Here is a 23,826-nt window from a genome sequence, read left to right as displayed (position 1 = left end):
AATCCAGTTGTAATAATTCAGATTTTCAGAAGAAAGTATCTGAAAAGAGAGATGGGAGGCACAGCGACAGTTTTCAGCTGGACAAAAATAGCTTCTTCTATCTGCACCCATTCAGCAAATAATCTTGGTACCCACCTGTCAGCATCTCCATTTCATCAGGTAAAATTCCAGAAGTTATTGAAACAACAGTTCTGCAGAAAATGAAGATACTGGATTATATCAAATGCATGATTTTTTCTGGCAGACAGGTGGGATTTAAAGTGATTCCTACTTCCCACCTTGGAGCTCCACATAAGCACTATTCATGAAGTCCCCTGGATACTGAGGGCTGTGATTTTTGGTAGGCAATAAGAGCCAGTAGAAGTGAAAAATTTTCGCTCCATGAGCAGAATTCCATTTGCAGTTCATTGGGTACAACTCAAATCAGCAAACGTTTTATTCTCTGTAATAGAATTTACTTTTAGAATATTTTCAGTTAACTTGCTTTACTAAAGGAAGTACAGCTTATAGTTGAAACATCTATTTAGTATTGTGGGAGAACCAGGTTTGGTTTTGCTTTGTAAAGTAATTTTCCTTTAATTGTATGCAAGAACTTGCCAGTTGCATTTTCTTAGTGTAGAAGGATCCCTGATGAATAAATGAATGGTTGAGCAGGAACAGATAATTCATTTTTCATTTTCTGCATTCTCATGCTTGCTAAGAAGGTGCTGTTTTGTGATGTACCATTACCAACCCTTCAAATTTCATGTAAGCAAGAGAAGACAGACCTATCTTCTTAGTACTGAAAAGGGTGTGAGGGATGATTTTCTTTGTGTATTTGGAAATAGCTTTCGTAAGTCTTCCTAAAATCTTATCTTCAAACTCCTAATAATTCAACACCAAATTTGGATATCAAAATCAATGTATTTCCTAATTCTTGGTAAAGGTGTTCTTGTCCAGGTACTTTGAACATTTAGTTTGATTTACTGCTGTAGTTCTGCGGTAGTAGCAATGGCTAAAACAATGTAGACCTCTACAGTATGAAAAAAGGTCTGGCTGTAATTGATATTTTGTTTCACAGGCTGTATTGGGAAAATAGTATATTGATTACTGTAAACTTTATACATTAACTAAATGTTTTGATTTTATGTTTTTGAAAAAAGTGTATTTTTTCAGACAGGTGATAGGTGGCTAGCAAATAGGTTATATTATTTTATTTTATATTGTTTTATTTTGCAAGGCCTATCTTGATAGCGAGTAGTCTAAATCTTAAGTGCAAGTGCATGGAACAGGTGGGGAGTTTGTATCTTCTTAAAAGAAGGTAGGCAAACATCGGGAATGAGTGTGTGAATCTCAAAACCAATTTTTGACGTTAGGCAACATATTATTAACATATATACATGGCCTCTTCTGTGAATACTTAAAATTCAGAGATTGAGACCATGGACAATCCACGATACCTCCTTCTACAGACAAGAGAAAGCCCTAGAATGGGTCTATAGGAAAAAAATTACATATTTAAAAAATCCTCTGGGGGGTTGACCCTCCCCCCCAAAAAAGAATCAGTGCCTATGCCTTTATATAACAAATGTTCTCTCTGTTACTGCTCAGTGGGTGTTGTGGCATTGCTAGACAATAATATAAATATTGCCAGACTTAAAGCCTTGGTTTCTGTCAGTAAGAGACAGAGGGTTTTCCAGAGCTGTTTTGGCCACTAAGGAAAGACTCATCAGAGCTAGGCCCACCAGCAATCATTGGGTTACTTGGTACCACCCAAACTACAGGTGCTTAGGCAGACAGCTTCCACTCAGGGGAGGGAGCAATAAGACCTTCAGATACATGTGATAAAGGAAGCAGGTAACCGCACCCTCAGCCATTTTTCATGTGAAGAGAAAAGGCAAGGAGAAGGGCAGCAGTAGCAACAGCTGGGTCAGGCAGACAAGCTGCTGGTGAGTGAGGATGATGGAGATGGTTGAGTGACACACATGCACCTGTGTGCACACTCATGCACACACAGTGTTTTTAAGATAGTTGATGCTCTATATTAGTCTCCATAGTCTCTGTGGTTTTACTATCAAGAGTATGGAGGAGAAATTATACAATGTCACCATTTTTTTCTCCAGCCAGCTAATATTTGACGGTGGGGAATAGAAGGAGTAATGACCTGAGTCCTCCCCGCCGCCCCAGGAACGCGAAAACCCTATTAATAGCAGATATAAGGAAAGAAAACACATAGGACAAACACTTCCGAATATGCTGTGAAAGGTTATGTTTTGAGGCTCTTAGTTTTTAAATTGGTGTCCACTTCAAAAATGATCAGATTCACAGCGTCATGGGTGAGTTATTCAGTTCACGTATCTAATTGGCAATGCAGTGCTATTCCACTGAGAGTTGTTTGCGTGTGAGAGGGAAGAAAATTTCAGTTGAGCAGCATGGTCAATAGAAGTAACCCTTTTCCTTCATCATTTAAGTACTGGAATGGTTCTGTATTCATGTTGAATCTGGTAATCTCTGTTTGATTTGAATCAGAGTTTTGTAATACAAAGTTTTTTGAAATTTTTCAGAGTTGTTCAGCCACATCAGCAACAGCTTTTTGATGAAGAGGAGATGCCAGCAAATGAGAATGAAGAGGCTGGTCCATCTAAACGAAAACGTCAGCCAAGTATGTCTGAGACAATGCCACTGTACACTCTATGTAAAGAGGATTTAGAAAGTATGACTAAAGAGGTGAGCTTAATGACTAACATACTAGGGGTCAAACTATTATAGAGTAATATGTTCACGTGCTACTTTTTTTTCTGTGAGAAAGCACTAACCACATGCTCCTAGTTTATGGGAAGACATCACGTGTTGGTTAAGTGCCAAGCTGCTTACTGGACAGCTCCTTTGTTCGCATCATGACTTTTTAGCTTCTAGTTATGATCGATTGTATGATGTCATAGATTTTTTTGAAAAATCCTCCCCAACGGAGAAAATTACAGTTATCACTCCTGGGAAGAATTTCAGTGATTAAAATGAACGTTTTGCCAAGAATGTTATTCTTATTTCAGACAGTACTGATTCTGTTAAATGATACTTTATTCAAACAATGGGAGAAAGATATAACAGATTTTATCTACCAAGAGAAAAAAACCTCGGATTAAATATAAATTACTCCAAGATGCGAAAGAAAGGGGGGGGGGGTCTAGCCTTGACAGAGCTGACGTTGAATTTTGCTTTCTGTTGTTTAGTTTGGTTGAAAGAATGAATTACATTACAAAACAGATTAATGGACTTAGATGGACATGTCTTGAACTTTGGTTGGCATGTCTATTTATGGTATGATAAAGTTAACAAGGATTTTAGTAATCACTATATCAGATATGCCATTTTAAAGAGTGCGGAATAAATTCAAACCTAGACTTTGTCAGGGTTTTAAACCTAGACAGGGTGGCTATTGCCACAAGAAGCCCTATATAGATGTGAAATGACTCTTGAAGAGAAATGGATTCTGTATACTGACATCCTAGATTGTTCAAAAGGGGACTGCAAAATAAAAACTAGGGAACAGTTACAGGAAAATGTATTAATTGTAACTGGTTCTCTTATGGACAGTTACAGTAGAGATTCTAACTAGATAAATATTGTATGGTTTCGAGAAAAACTAAGACTGAATTTAAAAGGGAATTATATACAAACAATGCACATGTTATTGCTAAGATGTACAAACTTTTGTTGAGACTGAAACAGAAAGGGAACAGGTTAAAGAATGCATGATAAAAATAAGCTACTAATTTTGGGTAAAATATACCATTTGAACTATGGGAGAATATGTTTCCAGAGGAGCTTAAATATACATTAAGATCTAATTTAAAAGAAAATTTTTATAAAATGATGTATCCGTGTATGATGCCAGGAAAGATATAAAAAAGGTTTCAAATAAGTGTTGAAAATGTGAACATCAAGAGGGGACTTTTTATCATGTATGATGGTCATGTTGGAAAAGCTAAAGAATTTTGGTGGTAAATACATACAATTCAAAAGATTTTAAAGATTAATGTACGAATGAAAGCTGCAGTTTCTTTGTTGGGAATTCTGGGCAGATCTCTGGAAAGAAAACACAGAACTTTGTTTTTATATATGACAGCAACACAAGGAATATTATACTTGCAGAAATGGAAAACTCCCAACTATTCTTGCAATTGGGTCATGGCGGGTAAAGGTACTTGAGTTGGCAGAGATGGCCAAATTAACTTGCTACTGAAAGAAAATAACTTAATTAAGTTCCTGGACAATTGGAAACCCTTAAATTGATGACTAATGATTTTGAATGTTAAGAGTTGTTAAATTAAGAACCAGTGGAGAAAAATGAGATTTGTTTATTAATAATGATGCTAAAGATTTAACTTTATTTTGATGCTTAATAGCCAAGTACTGAAACAGTAGGGTTTAAGGGCTAATATTTGTTGTAGAAGAAACAAGAAGTCTATATGAAATAAGTATAATTTGGTGCATTTGTGTCTTTGTTTATGTTTTTGACTTTGATTTTGAAGTACAAATTTAAAAAAGCTTTGTGTAAAAAAATCCCCTCCCCCCATCTTTATGGATTATTTCTGATTGTCATTAAAGTAGAGTGAGAATGTTTAGTTTTGTGTATATGGCAAAGTCAAAAATAAATCCTGCACTATTTTATAAATTATTTGGAATTAATATATGTACTATTATAACTTCATATTTTCTGTGTTACAGACATATTGTTGAGACAGTGAATAGCATGCTAAGCTTTTATAGACAGGTAGCACTAATATTTGAGTGATTACTGGCTCTGTCCTATTTTCCAGGAATGAACAATATTGGATGTCTTTTTAACACTTTTTAACTGTTGCAGTTGAACTTTAAGCTTGACTGTAGTAAGGAAATGGGTATAACTTTTCATGAGCCTTCTCATTCCTGAATTTCTGAAGAGAAGGTTTTTAATAGGTTCAGATTTTATTTGGTAGGATTCTCCAGTCTGCTGCATAGTTGTATAGTTTGTCCTGTTACTGGGATTAATACTTTGGTGCTGTTTTGATTTATTCCATCAAGTACATAACAGACTTTCTTTTAAAATTGTGCCATGCTTTTATATGAGACATTTGAAAGGGTTTTTTTCAATTGTGTTGCCTAACTGGTGGAGAAATCAAGGAAGAGTAAATGATAAATGAAATGCAAGTCCAGTGACACCTTTAAAGATGTAACAATATTTATTCCAGTGTAAACTTTCACAGTGAAAGTGACTTTTGACTCATTAAAAGCCATTCTTGAATATATTTTGCTATTCTGTACCCCAGTTTTATTATGCTGCTCCAGATTAACACCAGCCCTGCAGACTAACAGCGCCTGGAATTATTGTGGTGATTAATGTAATCTAAATGGCCTTTCTGGGCCAATACCAGTGGTAAGATTAATATTGACTACCACATACCTCCTTCTCCAGAGCTTGCTTGAATTCTACCATGAATGATAGGGTGTTAAAGAGCAGGCTGGGCTGCAAAGAAAACATCTGGCTCGCTGAATCACTCATGACTCTTCCTCTGATGTAATCTGCTGTTTTGCAGCAGGCTAGTAAGCAGTTTCTCTCTTGGGCAGGCGGAAAATCTTCAAATTATAGTATCAGATATAGCTGGCACTGTGCTGTTGAACTGAGAACATCTCCTGGTTCTCTAGGCAGGGTTGCACGTTCCTCTGTTAATTGAAGATTTGGGCACAGCGCCTGGTTCTTGGGTAGTTAGGCCTGCAGTGCGAGCTGGAATAATCTTTTGTGCTCTAGACTGAGAATCAGTAAAGCAGTCTGTCTTCCACGTGTATCTGTAAACTGTCATGGCCATGGTCTAGGTTAGGACATGTATTTTAAATTCCAAAACCATGCTAAGTAATACAGTGTTAGGTGCTAAAGTATAAATGGTATATCTTGCGTTGTTAAAACAGCGAAAATATGTCTGAATTTAAGACAGAACCAAGTATTCCATATATTTCAATTTATATAATTGGGGGAGGGGAGGAAAGACCTGTTCCCATAGCTTCAGTTTTCAGAAATTTTATATCTCTAGCCCTCTGACAAAGCTGGTATTTTTTCTGAATTAGGAATACAAAGTCATAAGATAAGGGAAGAGCTGTTGTTGTAAAATAAGGTGTGCAATTTCTCCTCAGTATTTTTTTCGTATTAGCATAATAACAATATAAAAGCTGTTAAACCACAACAGGAAGAATTAGTACAAAGAACAAAACTTAGCTTAACTACAGTTATTATGGTTTATTTAGTTAGCACTTGTTTTTATTTGTCTGTTGTGGAGATAATGCATGAATTGCAGAAGCTCTAAATCTTGTAAAAGCAATCGCTAATGAATGCTTGTCTGCACAGGCACCTTTGTGTTAGGTCTCGGAACCGTAAGCCAATAAGCGGACTCTGAAGTATCAGCAGCGTTTATTGATGAGGTAGCGAAGCACCATACTTGGCAAAGCCAGTTCTCATGAAACTAGCATTCACAGTCCCCTTTATTCCCCACCAAATCCCACCCCCCTTCCCGGTTTCCCAAGAATTTGTGAAAAACAGTCTTTGGAGCCGAGGCGCCCCAAGGTCGCTGGCAGATAGTGAGAGAGCCACCTGGCTTCCTGCCCCACAAGATAATGGATGTAATTCTTTTTTCATGGGGCAGAGGTGCCAGGGGAAGCCTAGTTTCCCACAAAGAGTGTGAAGCCATAAAGTAGAGATCAAAGAAAGAATGCACAGATGGCAGTGGTTACATATGGCAGGGTGGTTTCCTATATCTTTGCAGCAGCATTGATTTGTTATTTTGAGCAGTTACATAGAATTGGGAACGCATCTCAATCACACAGATGACATCCCCTTGACACTTGGTTAACTAAATACTGAAAATAAGCCCTATCATGATTTTTCAGGATTTTTGGAGGATGCTTAAAATATAAGCCCTACTCCAAAAATAAGCCCTACCGGTAGTTACAGATCACAAATCTCGGACAATGCCCTGTGCTCCTTGCCAGTGATGATGCAGCTTGTGTCATACGTGAAGGGGAAGCAGCAGGTTGCCGAGAGCCCGCCCTTAATGAATTGTGAAGGTACCGTATTTCCCTTAAAATAAGCCCTACTCCGAAAATAGGCCCTAATGCATCTTTTGGTGCAAAAATTAATATAAGACCCTGTCTTATTTTTGGGGAAACACAGTAGGTTGAGGCTGGATCCCCCAGTTCTACTTAGAAACTGCTAGTGTAATCTGAGGATGAATAACTTTCTGTACTACACTAAAAATTAACAGCAAAATAATAATTCTCCACAAATGGTTACCTGTACAAACCTTTATTACGGTAGTTTTTGCAGCAGTACGTTGGTTCTAATAACAGTAATCAGATGTTCTGCTTCAGCACTTTATTCACAACCCACATATGCTGGGCGCTTCAGCTGATGTTGATATCCTGCTGCAACCCAGAGGGCTGAAGTACGATTCCAAGATTGTCCTGTGGCAAATGCCTTTCCTTAGGACATGACTCATTTCCTGAAGAACTGGGAAGGATGGAGGTTGCCATGATACAGACATTCCCTAAGATGGACTTTAAAAAAAATAGTTGAAGTAAAAGGCAAACGATAAGAAAGGATATTCTGTATTGTTCCTGGTTTGAGAATGTACTGTGCTACTCATGATTGTTCTGAAAAAGAGAAAGCAGTGCAGTCCATTTAGAAATAAATATGACAGCGACAAACAGTCCTCGGTTCTAAACTCCAAGTAGGACAAGGTCACAGAAGCTTTCTTCCTGTTTTGTATGACATTTTAATAACACTGGTATACAATTCAGAGTACAGAAAAATGTCTATGAAAATGTTCCATGTTTTCAGTTACTGTCCTTGGTTTGAATAGAAATGATTTCTTCAATATGTAGGAGGACATCGCTGTATTTGCAATTCATCTGTTATATTTACATAAGAAATTTTTTCATATGAAGTTATATTGACATTCTTCAGTGTCTAACTATATAGATAGTCTTATCTTCATGAAGAAAGAACAGTGGAATTTACTTTGAAGGCAGTATCCCTGGATAGCTTGTCATCTCTTTGGAACCTGGTATAATTTTGAGGTTTATGTCTTAAGTAAATTGGGTGTCTGTGAGCATTCAGCCATCACTTCAACTGTGAACCTATACACTAATAGACCAGTGCTTCTACAACTATGGATATATAGAGCTATATAGCATAGTTTGTTTATAAACTGGGTTTGTAGATCACTTTTTGTGCAAAGTTTATTCCTATAAACATGACAGATATTGAGGCAAAAAAGCTCTGAAGAAGGATCTTTGTAGGCGATGGGAAAAACCTATGCTTCAAGAAGAGTTGTGTTACAACATCTGACAATTGAGCATAGAAAATTAATGGATACTCTGCTGTTCAAAAATTTTCAAGATATCTGCACAGCTTTTTGTACCAGAATAATCTGTAAGGTCTAAGGGGAGGAGAGTTTTGTTCCTAAGCATTAGTTCTAGAAGTTTCCAGATTGAGACTCTCCATGGGTAAGAAGCCCATCAGTGTGAATGGACAGATGACGCTAAAAAAAAAACCTGCATGGGTGAGGGAGGACCTCAGAATATTTGTTAAGCGATTCCACCTTGAAGGCAGCAGAACTGTTCAGTCACTTTGTGCTCTGAGAGTGCATACAAACAGAAGCGATTCTGCATAAACAAGAAGACACTGTTATCTTTTATTTATAAATAAATTCACTTCTGGGAGGTTAAGAATCTTGTCTATTCATTTCTGCACTTGCATTTCAAGTGATTATAGTGCTGGAGGAATACATTGGGCGCCAGTATGTCTTGTAACTAGTTTATAAAGTTCTGGCTAAGTTATGCCTGCTAACATTTAAGTTTCTTTTATAATAAATATTGAATAAGTTATATTCCAAAAGTGAAGGATAGAAACTGTAGACATTTCTTGTTTTAAGCACCAATGAATAGGCTTCCTGCACAACTTCTTTGCTCCCAATAACTTTGTTTTAAAATCAGACTATTTGCAAAGAGGAGAAAGGGGAAGTATTTGGAAAATAGTATTTATTCCATCAGTGGATGCCCTCACATATATGATGAACAATAGCAGAAACAACAGAACGTTAAGCTTTTTGCTGTAAAACTGTGCATTCTGTAACTTAGAAATGACTTGGTATGAATTGTGCTGAAACCTGTAAATCATCATTCATGCACCATGGCTGGGATCCAGTGGGTATGCAGCCCTGTGCACATAGAGCACAGTAATCTCATGTTTCCCCTCCTGTTGCAGCTCCAGATGTCACTGAAATGCTGTTCCTTGAGGTCTCACGAAGAGGGGGGAAGTGACAAAGCATGCTCTGTGGAGGGGTCCTTGTTTCCAGGGAAAAGATGCTCTGGATTTAATCATATTTCTCAGTTCCGTACCAATGGGAAACAGTGTTGAAGATGTATTGTCGAAGGCTTTCACGGACGGATTCAACTGGTTGTGGGGGGGGGGCGTTTCTGGGCTGTGTGGCCGTGGTCTGGTAGATGTTAATGGACTGATAACCCCACCCCCAATACAACGCACTCAACCACACCTTTGCATAGTCTAGGCCTACCCGCATGGTAGAAAGTGCTATGACAACACAAAAGACCTTCAGACCTTAGGATTTAAACAACACCTCTGCTAAAGTATGAAACTACTCCCGAGGCGGAAGTGCAAATTTTGTAGAAATACATAATTCCAGAGTCCATTGCTGGGTAGCCGTAACGTAGCATTTGGCTGACCAGTGTACTTCTGTAGTCTTTAATTGATTTTTGGTTTGTTGGCCCTCATTGAGGCCTTTACCACTGCCAGGCAACTGCCTTACCTGAAGTAGAGTTCAGTGTCATCTGCACGTTAGTGACAGCTTACTCCATATTCTCTGGCAATGCCCCCCAACATCTTTGTTTTGCCTGTCTTTTCAACATCTTTGTAGAGCCCTACAGAATCCTGCAACACAAAACTGTGGGTTCAAGTTGTCCCCAGCACTACAGGTTAGTACTGATCAGCCAGGCAGGAGCAAAACCGCAAGAGCACTGATCTCTATCATGTTGTCCAGACAAATGCGACATTAAATGCTATCCAAAGCAAGTAGGAGGGTCAACACACAGGGATACAGTCCTTCATCTTTTGCCTGAAAAGTATAATCCCCTCAGGGCAAGCAAGGCATGTTCAGTTAGAGATGCAGGCCTGGTGCTATGTGGATATGGATCAATATGCAAGAAAGCTTGGATTGTTTCAGCTCCATGCCTAAAAAGGCTGACAGTTGCCACTGAGCAATTCTTTAGGATCCAAGGGAGACTTTTCAGGAAGAGGTTTTTCAAGCTGCCTCCTTCAATGTGATTGTCACTATTCTTTCCTTTGCCATTTACTGTCTCTTGGACTCATCTAGATAATCCCTTTGGCTAAATTTAATAAACCGGGTTGCGCAAGGGTTAAGCACTTTTGTTAACTGGAATCCTCCAAGCAACTTGTGCAGATGCCGAAATTCATGTGAGCAATTTTGGTGGAGACAGCGGTCTGTTAACATTTTGAGAGTGACTGCACTGGCTCAACACTTCAGAGTTGTGATGGATGCAAACAATTTTGATCTGCAAAAACATCATAGTGAACTACCATTTGTTGAGAGTTCGTGTTATCAGGGAAAGCATGAAGCAGTCCCTTCTGTAATTGGAACAACTCAGCTGGGCAGCTTTGTGCAGGCTCACCTCTGGTGAAATCAGTTTGCTCTAACATGACAATCTGAATAAGCCCCAACTTTGGCTTATATTTGTCTTGAGTTTTTTCCTCACTTGTGCTCAAGTTATCAACCCTTTTTGTGGCCCAAAACTCCACGGTAAACCAAATAGCTGAATAAGGTCTGTGGAAATGTAGATGATACTTAACAGTGATTGTTAATAGCCTGGAACATCTCCAGATCCAGAAGTCAACCAAGACTTTTAAGAGAGTGTCAGCAGGAAAGGAAGCGCAGTTACCTTCTCATAACTCCCCATACGTAGCCTTGCGCAATGTTACCTTGTGCCAGTAAACCGGTTGGTTGAATTGTGTATGTCAGTATCTAAGCATTCCCTTCCTCCCTCCCCTTTCTTACAAACTGTAAGAAACTGTCAGAAAATCTTAAGCACAGCGATTCTTATAATTGCAAGCATGTCCCCTGTTGCTTTTAACTGCACTGCGTTTTGTGTGTTAAGTGATCTGTGAAGTAGATTTTCTTTCTAAGTCTTGCTTAGTCACTTTGCAGCACCCTATTAATGTAGTGTGGTCTTTTTAACAAGTGACAACATTTTAAAGAGTAATTGTAGTTACTTTTCATTTTGGAGTAATTGGCAGCTTCTGAAACATCATTACAAAATCAAGACCTGATTTCATTTTTCTTCAGTATGATCTGTTTTGGGCTTTAATCAAATACATTTTTCAACATTGCATTAAGTTGTGTAGATAGAATGTTATGTTTAATTGTTTCTGTATACATCATTAAGCAGATTTATTTCTCAGCCATAGATTTATATTGCTGATCATTTTTGCCAGCAACTACCCATTTTATTTGTCAGAAAGGAATATTAGCTATACCAAACTGTAGAAGCTGAACACAGATTGTTTCAGTGGGCCCAAATCTTAAAAAATATTTTATAAGAGAGATAAAAAAATTGTTTCGGTGACCCAGTTGAAAAATGTTTGCAGCCTAAATGGAATGGTAGTTTAGACAAATGTAGTGTTATATTGCTGTGATAATTTGTTCTGCTAATACAACATGAAGATTCTTTAAACCTTTCTTACTATCTGATATCAAGTATTCTTTCAACTTGAAAGAAAAAAAATGCTTTATCCTTGCATTCTGATACCTAATTCAACTACATTTGTAAAAAAACTGGCTGACTTTTTGAGTATCCTCAAAATGCTATGTTGGTGCATATGGTCTAGTGTTTTAATTTGTCAGGATAACATGTTAAAAAAAGTTCCATCTATGGAGATTTATACTTGGGGAATTTTTTTCTATATTCCACTGCCTTTTTGTGGTATTCTTTCCAATAATAAAATACTTCACTACTATGAAAATGGCAAAAACCGGGCCACCCACAAAGCAGGCACTTTCAACATACTCAGAAAAGTTTCCAGTAATTAGAAAAACATGACTTTATAAACTAACCAAATGAGAGAGGAAAGGGGGAAAAACCCCAAACAGTTTGAAGATGCTCGAGGGGCACATGGGATGTTGAGATTAGTTAAAAGAAAGGGAGTCATGGGCCAATAAACCAGGACTGGGGATGGAGAAAAAACCTTGTTTCTAATGTGGGAACTTCAGACGGCTCCTGGCAATTCTCTTAAAGAAAGCTGCTGCCTGCCATTATCCCCAATGGATTATTGGGAGGAAGTTGGCGCCATCTGCTGGATCTCTCTTGTTTTAATAAGTGTCGTTTTGCAGTCAGCCTGGCTAGCTGGAACGCATTGGGTCTGGAAGCACTTTTACTCTCGGCCGGGCATCTCCCAGTTTTAACTGCCTGCAGCCTACTAGTGGAGGGAGGTGCTTTTTTTAAAAAAAAAAAAGCCACTCATCCATGCAATGGCACAACAGCAGCCCGCATTGCATCTGCGGGCTCCGTTCGCTGCCTGCACGGAGGCCCCACTCTCCCTGTGCTGTGCTTATAGTATCATATGCGGGGGGAAGGGTTCAGTTTTTTTCCCCTCTGTCCTGAGATTTCTGAAACGCCTTCTATTGACTTTTTCCTCTTAAAAAGATTGTGATATTTCTTTGATTGTTTTTATTTTGTGCTGCAAGCCATTTTGGCCAAGTCGACAGAATTTCATAATAAAAATGTTCTCCATACATGTTTTCCTTTATACTGTCCAGAGATGTGTGGAGGAAAGCTAGGATTAAAAGTAATAAAATATTAAATATGTTGCCAATAATATTATACTGAATACTGCAGTGTAAAAGCTATTCAGTTTTCAAGAACGTTCCTGTTCAAATTAACATTACAAATAAACGACTTCTACCTAGAACTGTTGTGTTGCTTATAACTCTTGCTTGGTTGGCAGGTTGATGACATGTTAGGAGAAGGCGGTGATGATAGTGACAGTGAAAAGAAGAAGGCAGGAAAAGGAAAGAAAGCTCAGAGTGATTCAGAAGAGACTCTAAATATGACAATAGAAGAGAGCCCTGTATCAACAACATCAAGTGAAAGAAGTTTGACAGGTAGCGTGCCCAGGTATGTATTTTTTTCGCTTGTTAAAATTAATATTGATGATATTCCATACATCTACTTCCAGCAGCCAGCTTTCTATTGTATTAGCTCCACTGAACGACTTTGAAACCCTGTTTTGGTATGCATTGTATGGGTAGAAATCTGAAATTGTCTTTTTGTGAATCCAACTTGTCAATTAGAAAAACAGCTATCAGTCTAAAATTCTGTATCTATTTTGCAGATTTGAATAGAAAAGTCTTCAGATTGTACCACGTATTCCATTTCATTCACACACCTATTTGCATGGATTTCTACTTAAGATATCTCTCTTGTGTACTCTGCCTGAACTCAGCAGTATCTAATACAATAATTAATGTCATTCTGTGATCCCTTTAATACATAAAAATCTTTCTGAGGGATCAGCCAGAATATCACTGAAGCTGTTAACAATAATTTTAAAAAATCTTTATTTTATTTATTTTAATTTCATTTTAAACAACAAATTTAACACTGAATTATGAAAAACATTGTTTTACAAAACTTCAGCTTTCCAAATTGATCTGACCATTTGAGTTACTCCTTTTACTTTAAAAGTAAGTCTGAATAGAAAACTCCATCTGTAAGTGAAATCATTGTTTCTCAGCCTGACGGTTAGGTATCTTGGCTTTTTTTGTAGAGGGGAGATACCTGGGAAAATTTGTTTATAGTCAGTTTTCCTTAGTTGCTAATGATTCAAAATTTATTATTATATCCCAGCATAGTTGCCTATTTTGAGCAGTCTTTGAATTTGCACTGTAAGCTCTTGCAATTTTAACTACTTCAAATTCAGACCCCAATATTTCTGAAAATAAGTTTTCTTAAAATACAGAAATAATCTCCTTCTTTGCATTTTAGTGAGGTTCTCCTTAATTTATTGTCTGATTCCTCCATCTTCTTGTATCTTATCATTTCTGTGGGATATTGCCTCATTTTTAGTGTACCTGTACCCTTTCCCACAGAAAGATCTAAGTGTGGTCAGTAGTTCTTTGACAGAAGAGAGAAAGTACCATGCTTCCACAGTAGAAAATAGTTGTTTGGGGTGGGGGAATGGTTGGAGAGGGCTTGGGAGAGCTGGTACCAGGCCTGGCTTGCTGTTTGGGGCAAGGGGAGGGTTGGAGAATGGTTGGAGGGGGTTGGGAGGACTGGACCCAACTTGGTATTTGGGGCGGGGGGTTGGAGGAAGGAATTGGAGAGGGCTTGGGAGTGCTGGTGCCCCACCAGGCCCAGCTTGGTGTTTGGGACAGGTGGGGGAGTTGGAGGGGGAAGAAGTGGTGGCGGATGAATTCACAATTCTACTTGTATCTTTCCATGGGACAGAGCATAGAATCCATCATCTCCACTATTTGAATTGATCAATTTAGATTTGTCGTTCTTTACTTCACATACGTTTTTAAGTATCTCCTCTGGTTTCCCTCCATTAATCTCTAGTTTTTATCTGAATACTGCAGCTTTTTCTCAAATATTGGAGTATTTGCCGCCTCTAAGTTTTTAATTTCACTTTAAAAAACTTGATATCCCTTAGAAACAAAGTGGTGGGTTTAGGAGAAGAGGTTTCTACCTCAGTTGATTAATTACATTTATTCTTTGCCATCTTTTTTACATCAGCTAGCAATTCTGTACAATTCTACCGCTAATTACTAAAATACTAACACCAGCAAATTACTAAAACAACTTCAGCCAAAATGTGGTCAAAAAGGATGCAAAAACTATTAGAATATCTGACCCGAGGTGTGCACCTGAGGGCCCAGTCAGAGGCCACCACTCTTACAGCATTACCTGCAGATCACTAATTCACAGAAATACCTAAGGGTCCCAAAGCCTGTCCTTTTAGCATCTCAGCAGTTCACACAGAAAGCTTTTGTGGTCCAGGTGGGTAAAGTCTTCCTCTTCATTTCTTCTGAGTGTTTTGGGAAAGATACAACATTGTGCAGGTCTGGCTCCAAACACAGCAGCTCCAAACCCAGCAAAAAAGTTACCATGACTAAGTTCTCCCCACTTCCAATGGGTTAAGCCATCTTTAAAGAGTATTTATTGAAATGTTAAAAATAATTTTCAGTGTAGTTTTAAACCAAGAACAAATATGTTCTGTCATTTGTTAATGATTAGAGATTACGTAAAAAATCAATTTTTGTGTAATTTTAGTGCAGTTTCAAAATGGGTGTGTTCCACAGACAATCAGCATTTAAAGAAGTTCATGCTGAAGTTCTTATCTTGCAAAGGTTTTTGCATTTTGGTATTTGTGTAAGAGTTAAACCATTCAAAATAAACTTCATTTAAGGTAATGTAACCTATGGATGGTTCAACTTGAGGTTATTTTTGAATACAGAACAGTATGGCGTAGTGTGGTTAAGAGGTGTGAGTTCAAACCTGGAGAAATAGGTTCAATTCCCCACTCCTCCACATGAAGCCTACTGGGTGACTTGGGTCAGTCACAGTTCTCTCAGAACTGTCTCAGCCCGCTTGGAGGCAGGCAATGGCAAAGCACCTGTGAACGTCTCTTGCCTTGAAAACCCTGCAGGATCTCCTTTAGCTGTGATTTGACAGCACTTTTCTCCACATTTTTGAATGATGAACAGGGCAATTGACAAAAGTCAGTCAAGAAAAGTTAGGAAAATAGAAATTTAATGACAACCCTGAAAGCTCTAGAGCAGATGTCTTATCCCAAGAAGTCCTGGAATAGATCTGCTACTGTAAAAATTAAACGTGTTCTTGACTTTCAGCTAAACTGCAAATTGCCATATTAAGGATAGTGAAAAGATAGCATCTAAATTGAACGCAACTACTTTCCTGTTTTTTCTGGATCCTCAGATATAGTAGTGACAGTTAGAGTATCATTTTGACACCTGATTCAGCTTCTAAAATAAAAACATCAAATTACTCCCTGACGAAATTTCACAATGTGGTATGCTTGCATTAGGCGACAATTCTAACTACTAGTATTGACCCAGACCACCAATTATTTTGAACAGTCATATATGTGCTGCTGTTAACAGCCCAGTGCTGAAATCAGCACTTGCTATCATTTGCAGTTGGTTTTCTATCTACAGAAATCTACCTAATTATAAGGGAAGGTGACCGGGATTTTTAAAAATTCTGCTATTTCATAATTCACAAGAAGGATTCTTAACTTTAAAAATGAACAGTGTTTCGTTACTCTTCTGGCAGTTGGGGGCAATACTCCAAAAGCCCAATAAGGTCTGGAAAACATCTTTGAAAACTTATTGGTGTTTGAAGAAGTATTCTCTGTCACTTTTCAGAATAATAAAACAGGTTTTTGCTTCAGCTTTTATTAGGAGTTGGAAACGATATGGTACTGTATTGTTCATGCATATGGAGGTATTTTCAGTTCTATTACTGCTATGGAGTAAAGTCTATGGATTTATCTTCCATCAGAGTAAGATGTGGCCCAGAGAGCTTCATTAAGGAGAGAATTGGATGAAATTACTCCTCCTTCTCCCCATAGCAAGGATGTAGGTAAGGGGGGGGTTCTCAGGTTCAAACACCCCCCCATTGCATGTCCGACTCTCCGCCCCCCATTTGGGTTTTTTGTATTTTAAAGTGTTTTTTCCGGTTTTTGGCCTGCAGGGGGCACATTTTTAGGCTAGCGACACTCCTGATTATACCAGCCAAGTTTGGTGAAGTTTGGTTCAGGGGGTCCAAAGTTATGGACCCCCAAAGGGGGTGCCCCATCCCCCATTGTTTCCAATGGGAGCTAATAGTAGATGGGGCTACCCTTTTGAGGGTCCATATTTTTGGATCCCCTGAACCAAACTTCACTAAACCTAGGTGGTGTCAGCAGGAGAGTCTCCTGCTGACACCACCCAGGTTTGGTGAAGATTGGCTCAGGGGGTCCAAAGTTATGGACTCCCAAAAGGGGTGCCCCATCCCCCATTGTTTCCAATGGGAGCTAATAGAAGATGGGGGTTACATCTTTGAAGGTCCATAACTTTGGACCCCCTGAACCAAACTTCACCAAACCTGGGTGGTATCATCAGGAGAGTCTCCTAAAGATACCCTGAAAGTTTGGTGATGCTTGCTTAACAATTGACCCCTGACAGCAGGCACTCCCCAAATTTCCCTAGAATCCAACCCCTTCAACATGGATTTAAAGGGAGAATCTGAGATCCCCAGATTAAACCTTGAAAGTGATACTGTTTCATTGTGGGGAATAATCCACCCCAAACACCATCACTTTCAATGTTGTTTTAACTGGGGACCCCAGATTTTCCCTTTAAGATAGATTTAAATGGAGAATCTGGGCTCCTTAATTTAAACACCATTGAAAGTGATGCTGTTTGGGGGTGGATTTCAGCATCACAGCAGCCACCCATGTGGGGGAGGGGGCGCAAACCTCAGGTTTTGCACCAGGCTATATTTTCCCTAGCTACCCCTCTGCCTGGAGGGGAGGGAGAAGGGACTGCTGGCTACCACCTGGGAGCCCAGCCGGTGGGGGGGCGGGGCGGGCAGGGCAGGGGAGTCTGACATCTCTGGCCTCAGAGAGCTGCTTTTATAAGCACTGAGGCCAGGGGTGCGGCTTGGGAAGGTGTGGCCATGCCCCCAGGGGTGGGTGGGGGCATGGCCTTCCCCCCAACCCCCCCATAAAAAATCTATACGTCACTGCCCCATAGGGAAGGAAACTTGGTCAAGCAAGCTGTCCACTCACACAAGAGGGAGGGTAAATCACCCTTTTGACCAACCCACTGCAGCCCACTGTTCTGAGTGGCATTTGTCCTTAAGCACACCCCAGAAGCAATAACTGACTTTTTGGAGTCATAGAACTGCTGGGGAAAGAAAAATGCAGGAAAGCATGGTTGGTTCATAGGCTTCAGCCGCTGCTGAAGATGCTCAACAATTCATTCAATTTAATGAAAATTAATAAATTGTGAAGTTACATGTGATGGGATGCATGTTCCTGTAATTGGTTTCAGTCAGCATTGGTGAGGTTAACGTCGTGGAGGGCAAAATAGCTTTTAAAGACAGAAAGTATTCAGTGCTGTCTCATCCTCTGAATGTTTATTAATGAAGAAAGTACTTTGTTTTTACTGCACCCCCACAAACATAACAAAATGCATTCAGATTGATATGGGAAATTAGCTTTTGTGTTTGTGCAGGAGTGGGAAACAGGGATCTTCTACCTAAACTAGTAAGTTTCAGCAGGAAAATGATGACAGTTCTGATTTAAGGTTTAATAAGAAATATGGACTTTAATGGGGATTTTGGTACAATCCTAAGGAGGGCAAAACCTATCCTAAACAAATTCTAAGCTGGAAATATAAACAAGGGAAACATCTGGGGAAGGGGTACTGGCAAGCAGTTAGACAGTTCAGTAACAATCTGGGAAATAAAAGGGGAGAAATAAAATATACTAGCCTGATCCTGAAGACAAAACGTGGGCAGGAGTCCAGTCCAGGAGCAGGTGATGAAAAGCAGGTCAGAGGATGAATGTGCAGGGTTCAAAGATGGCGGATGTTCAGCAATTTCATCAAGACTAAGGAAGTAGATCAACTGTGAGGCTGGGTTAAAAGGTAGGATCCAGAAACCAGCTGCAAAGGTTGGTAGGTGGGGAGTTGAGAATTGACTTCTACACACTTTTAGTTGTATTTAAGAAGGGGACATTGTTTCTGCTGCGACAGGATTGTGTTTGGGCTGCATATCTGAGGGACCGCATCTCCCCATACTGCCCCGTCAGGTCCCTCCTCTCCTCTGCTTTTACAGCCCTAGCCCCTACCTGGTGGAACAGGCTCCCTAGGGAGATCAGGGCCCTATGGGACTTGTGGGAGTTTCCGCAGGGCCTGCAAGACGGACCTGTTCTGCCAGGCATTTGGCCAGCTGGGCTGAAGATAACATCCAATACTATCTGGGCCTCCTGTGGGCGCAAGGGAGGAGTGGGAGGCGAGAGGGTTTATCGCCATCTGCTTTTATGAAATGGTTCCGATTTTTATTACTTTTACTGTTGTTAAATTGCTTAACTTATTATACATGATTTTAGCTTATTAGATTGCATATTTTATCTGTTGTACACTGCCCTGAGCCCTTTGGGGGAGGGTGGTTTAAAAATGCAATAAATAAATACATAAATATGCATTTAAACTGGCATCAATTTGCAGTCAACTTATGCCAACCCTGTAGAGTTTTCAAAATGAGATATTCAGAGGTGGTTTGCCATTGACTGACCTTGCATAGCGACCCTGGACTTCCTTGCAGGTCGCCTATCCATGTAGTAACCAGGGCCAACCCAGCTAAACTTCCGAGATCTGAACTTGGACGAGCCCTTCGGAAGCCTAAGAGTAGAACAGTGGTCAAGGGAGCGTTCATCTCCCTCCTCCCCCGCAGGAACTTGGCTATTTTGTTATGAGTCAGCTTTGCAATTACCTTCAGCCTAATATCAAGTTCTCCATTTTAATATCAAATATGGTTTCCCTTCCCACTATGTTAGGCAGCATGAGCCTGAGAAGTCACAAATACGACTGAAAAGCATGTGATTTGACTGAAAAAATGTAAAGGACAGGTTATTTCACACAGTTTCAAAATTTCCAGAAATCGTTGTTGTAAATTTAAATGTGTGAAAAGGAAAAATTAGATTAACTTGCATAGTTTTAAACCAATATGTTTATTTCAAAAGGCTCCTTATGCATACATCATATAAAGACCATTTGTTAGAAGACTAATGTCTTCCAGCAGAACAATTTATTAACTTCACGAAGTCTGTTTTGTGTCCATTTTTCTATCAGTTGACAGTTTTCATAGACCAACAAGAACCTGATAGAAAAGCTCCTGAATAATATGATTAAGATTTACTGAGAACCAAGTTGAAAAACAAACTGTTTTATATCTCCTGCTTAAAGAAGAAAGGTACTCTTAATGTATTGTTGAAGGCTTTCACTGCCGGATTCAACTGGTTGTGGTGGGTTTTCCGGACTGTGTGGCTGTGGCCTGATAGATCTTGTTCCTAACATTTTGCCTGCATCTGTGGCTGGCATCTTCAGAGATGTATCACAGAGAGAAGTCTGTTACACACTGTGTCTAGTGAGAAGGGAATGTTTAGTGGGGTATATATTGTCCATGTCCCAGGGTGGGGAAGCAATCAGTAAGTGTTTGGGTGGAACTTGATATGCAAAGGTGTGGTTGAGTTCATTGTATTGCGGGTGGGGTTATCAGTCCATTTAGATTTGTAGTCGCATTTGCATTCCCTGCAGCAACAGCAGTATTGGTGAATGCAAATCCTGTGTCTGGGTGGAGTCCATTGTCCATGAACTTACCATGCCCTTGGCCTTTGATTCTGGTGTTTTTAAGTACTGGTAGCCAAGCTTTGATAATTCTCAGAGTCTCTTCTTACTTGTTGAAGTTGTCTTCTTTCTTGTTGCAGGTACTCTTAGATCATTGTTCTAAATACTGTACTGCACTTCTGTAGTCTATACAATGCCTGTTGTACCAGTGTTCATTTAATGGGTCTCTCATATATATGGAGCAAAGGAGAAGGCATCAGCATTAGAACAAAAGCATCTTAAATATATCGCTCACAACAGTAATTATCCAAAGATAATACTACTAGTCTTATGATAGGCTGTCTTCTCTAGAGATTATTGCAGGTGTCTCTTGAATGTTACAGATGCACTGTGGGAATATTTTTGCTGTGGGTTTATCCAGATGCCAGCGTAAAATGTTAAGTCTCTGCAAACAAGAGTGTAGTCAGGCACATGAGTTACATTTTGATTAAGTTCTCATTATCTTTTGTTAATGAGATATTGCCTAGCTCTTATGTGTCCTGACCTGGATAGCCCAGGGTGATCTGATCTGGGTAGGAGACAATCAAGGAAGACTTTGCAGAAGAAGGCAATGGCAAATCACCACTTAATGTCCCTTGCTTTGGTAACCTTGCAGGGGTTGCCATAATTCAACTGTGACTTGACAAAATGAAAAAAGCTCCCTTATTTACAGTTGATCAGTGAGATCTGTAAACAGTTTAAATGAGAGATTAAGATGGGTGTATTTAATGCACATTGGTCAGAATGTCGAATGTGCATAGCATGCATCTTCTCCGGATTGGCCTACACAACAGCTTCCTTACTTTGGCTATTCCCAGACTTCAACACCTTTTTAAAAGGTTTGCAATGCTAATCTTGGTATTTTCTTACCATTTTCTGTTTCTTTTCTGTCAAAACACAGTCATCTTTGACAACTGTTGATCTAATAACTAAACTGTGGCTTGTCTTAGTAATACTGTATAATGTCTAAAACCGTTACCTTCATATAACTTTTCTGAAAAAAAGATTTTATTTTTATAGGCTGAATTTCCTCATCTAAATACCTTAGACATTTGGTATAAGTAGCCAGGCCTCTGATAAATAGTTTGTTTCCATTATACAGATGTGCCGCCTCCCCTGACCGCCCGTCCCCCTGGGGCGAATGTGCCATCCCACCTCCCTTGACCTGGGGGTTGTCCTCCCCAGCCGATGTTTTAAATAGTCTCGCCCACAGGGCGCCTCAGGTTTGGGCGTCCCCTGACACCCTTCCTGCACCCTTCCCCTCGCTCTGTTACTTCACTGAGCGGGGGTTGGTCCGCCTACTAGGCTTCCCACCACTTCCCCTTCCCTGTTGTACCCTCACAGGGATGGGGCTCAACGCAGGTTCCCCAGCTTGTTTTCCAGCACAGCTGGTCTGCAGGACCCTTCCTTTCCCTGTCCTCTTCGACTAAGCAGTCTCCTTTCCCTGCCTCCTCACAGCTCTCCCTTCCACCCTCTTCCCTCAGCCAATGCCCGAGCTTCCTTTCCCACCCCTTATATCCTTTTCCCTCTCTCATTTCCCTGCCACGTCCCAGCTGTCACCCCTATTGATCTCCTCTATTGCCCTCAGCTGGGGCTAAGCGAGCCCGGCCGGGCTCAGAGCCCCGCCCCCTCACTCCCCCGGCATGGCGCGTCCGTGCCAGCGCATCGGCTGATTGACAGGTTGAAGGATCGATGGGCCAGTGGATCGGCATCCCATCCAGTTCTTGAGGTGGTGAGTCGCCGTGGTGGGGAGCCGGTGTCTTGCCGGGGTGGAGAGGAGGCGGATTGACGAGGCCGCTCACCTCGGCCAGCCGGCACAGCGCCGTCTCTTCCCTGGGAGCAGGCGTTGCCGCGGCCTCGCGCGGCTCTGCTATGAGTCCGGGCCCCACGTTGGGGCTCACGCCCAGACAACAGACAATAAATTAGACTAGAGACTTGTGCTAGCATAAATGATGTTGGAGCCGAAATTTATCTGATTAACTACAAACACAAGTCCCTACATGGAGAATAGTAAACAGAAGCTCCCTGGGTCAAATTGCAGTGGAAGGAATCTAAATCCTATATAAAATCTTAATGGAAGTACAAGTACAATAAATTCATATAATGGTTCACTTTGCTAATTGAAGAACTGTTTTCTGGTCGTCTTTCATCATTCGCTAAGGCAGGCAGGTATTTAAAACATGGTTTCAGGATTTTTTATTGTGAATTTTGTTAGGTTTAATAGCTCAGTTTGATGGAAATCTAGGGCCACCCTGGACTTTATGGGTCCACAACACATTAGCAATCTTTTTGGTGTCAATTGTACTTCCCCTGTACCTTTTGCTTGTCTGCTGATAAGACTCTAAGACTGGCAGAGTCTGAGAGAAAAGGGAAGATGTGGGCAAGGGTTGGTATACTTCTGCTACTCACCCATTTTGCACTTTAAACAATCTTTGTTTCCGCTCGACAGGAAGTCATCTCAACCCACACAAAAGTAACACCAGCATAATATCTAGTTTGGCCTTTAGATGTACTCAGTTGAAGCACATAGAATATAGTCTGTTGTTGCTGCTACTTTCTTCCTCAGTTTCTGCAGCCAAAATCTGAAACCTTACCTTGGATTTTAGATTTTAAAATCCTATTGGACTCAGACTTACAGGTATCATCTGGATCTTGAACCAGTGCTTACAAATGGCTTTAAGATTTACAGCCTTTTTCAATCTTCACTGTTTACTGCTCTTTTATTACATATTCCTTCACAGTTCTGTAATACGCTATATTTTGTGGTATTCTTGAAGTGAGAACACTTCAATTGTCTCCATCTACAAAATGTGATTGTTTTCTGTAAGCATCCTACTCTGCAAGGGTGATTTTCTTGATCTTAGTCCCTGGAGGACTAGAAGCTTTGTCCCTTGCTCTCTGGCTGGCTGGGAGGTGAGCAAGGGGCTACTGGCATTCATATCTAGGGCCCTTTCCGCACGGGCGCTGTGCGGGGATGCGTCGGCATAAACAATGCCGACGCACCCCCCGGGACCGTTCACATGGACAGTTCCGGTAGGGCTGCAGGCGGCGGTGCTGCCTTTGCACAGGCTGCGCCGTCACTTAACACCGTACCTCGTCTCCTGACACCCCACCCCCTTGCAGGCTGGAGCAGCGGCTCTGGAGTTGCAGGCCAAGGGGTGTGTCCTGTGACGCGCCGGAAGCCAGGAGACAAGGTACGACATTCGGGGGGGGGAGAATGGCGCCTTCCAGCTGCTGCCATTCACACAGCAGCAGTTGGAAGTTGCTGCTGCCAAAAAAACTCGCTCAGGGAGTGAAGTTTGGAAGCATCATCTTTGCGCCGCTTGGGGGT

General features: G+C 40.4%; 1 protein-coding gene across 1 annotated transcript in view; it reads left to right on the top strand.

Annotated features, from left to right (window-relative positions):
* The window catches only part of CTDP1 (CTD phosphatase subunit 1), a 69,063-nt gene that overhangs the window by 40,313 nt on the left and 4,924 nt on the right, over window positions 1-23,826 (top strand). The window contains exons 11-12 of the mRNA XM_048507878.1: window positions 2,544-2,706; window positions 13,046-13,215. Of these exons, the coding sequence (XP_048363835.1) occupies window positions 2,544-2,706; window positions 13,046-13,215 (333 nt within the window). The remainder of the gene's footprint in view (window positions 1-2,543; window positions 2,707-13,045; window positions 13,216-23,826) is intronic.

The sequence above is a fragment of the Sphaerodactylus townsendi genome, linkage group LG09, assembly GCF_021028975.2.
Source record: "Sphaerodactylus townsendi isolate TG3544 linkage group LG09, MPM_Stown_v2.3, whole genome shotgun sequence".
Taxonomy (NCBI): Eukaryota; Metazoa; Chordata; class Lepidosauria; order Squamata; family Sphaerodactylidae; genus Sphaerodactylus; species Sphaerodactylus townsendi.
This window is presented reverse-complemented; position numbering and strand designations above follow the sequence as displayed.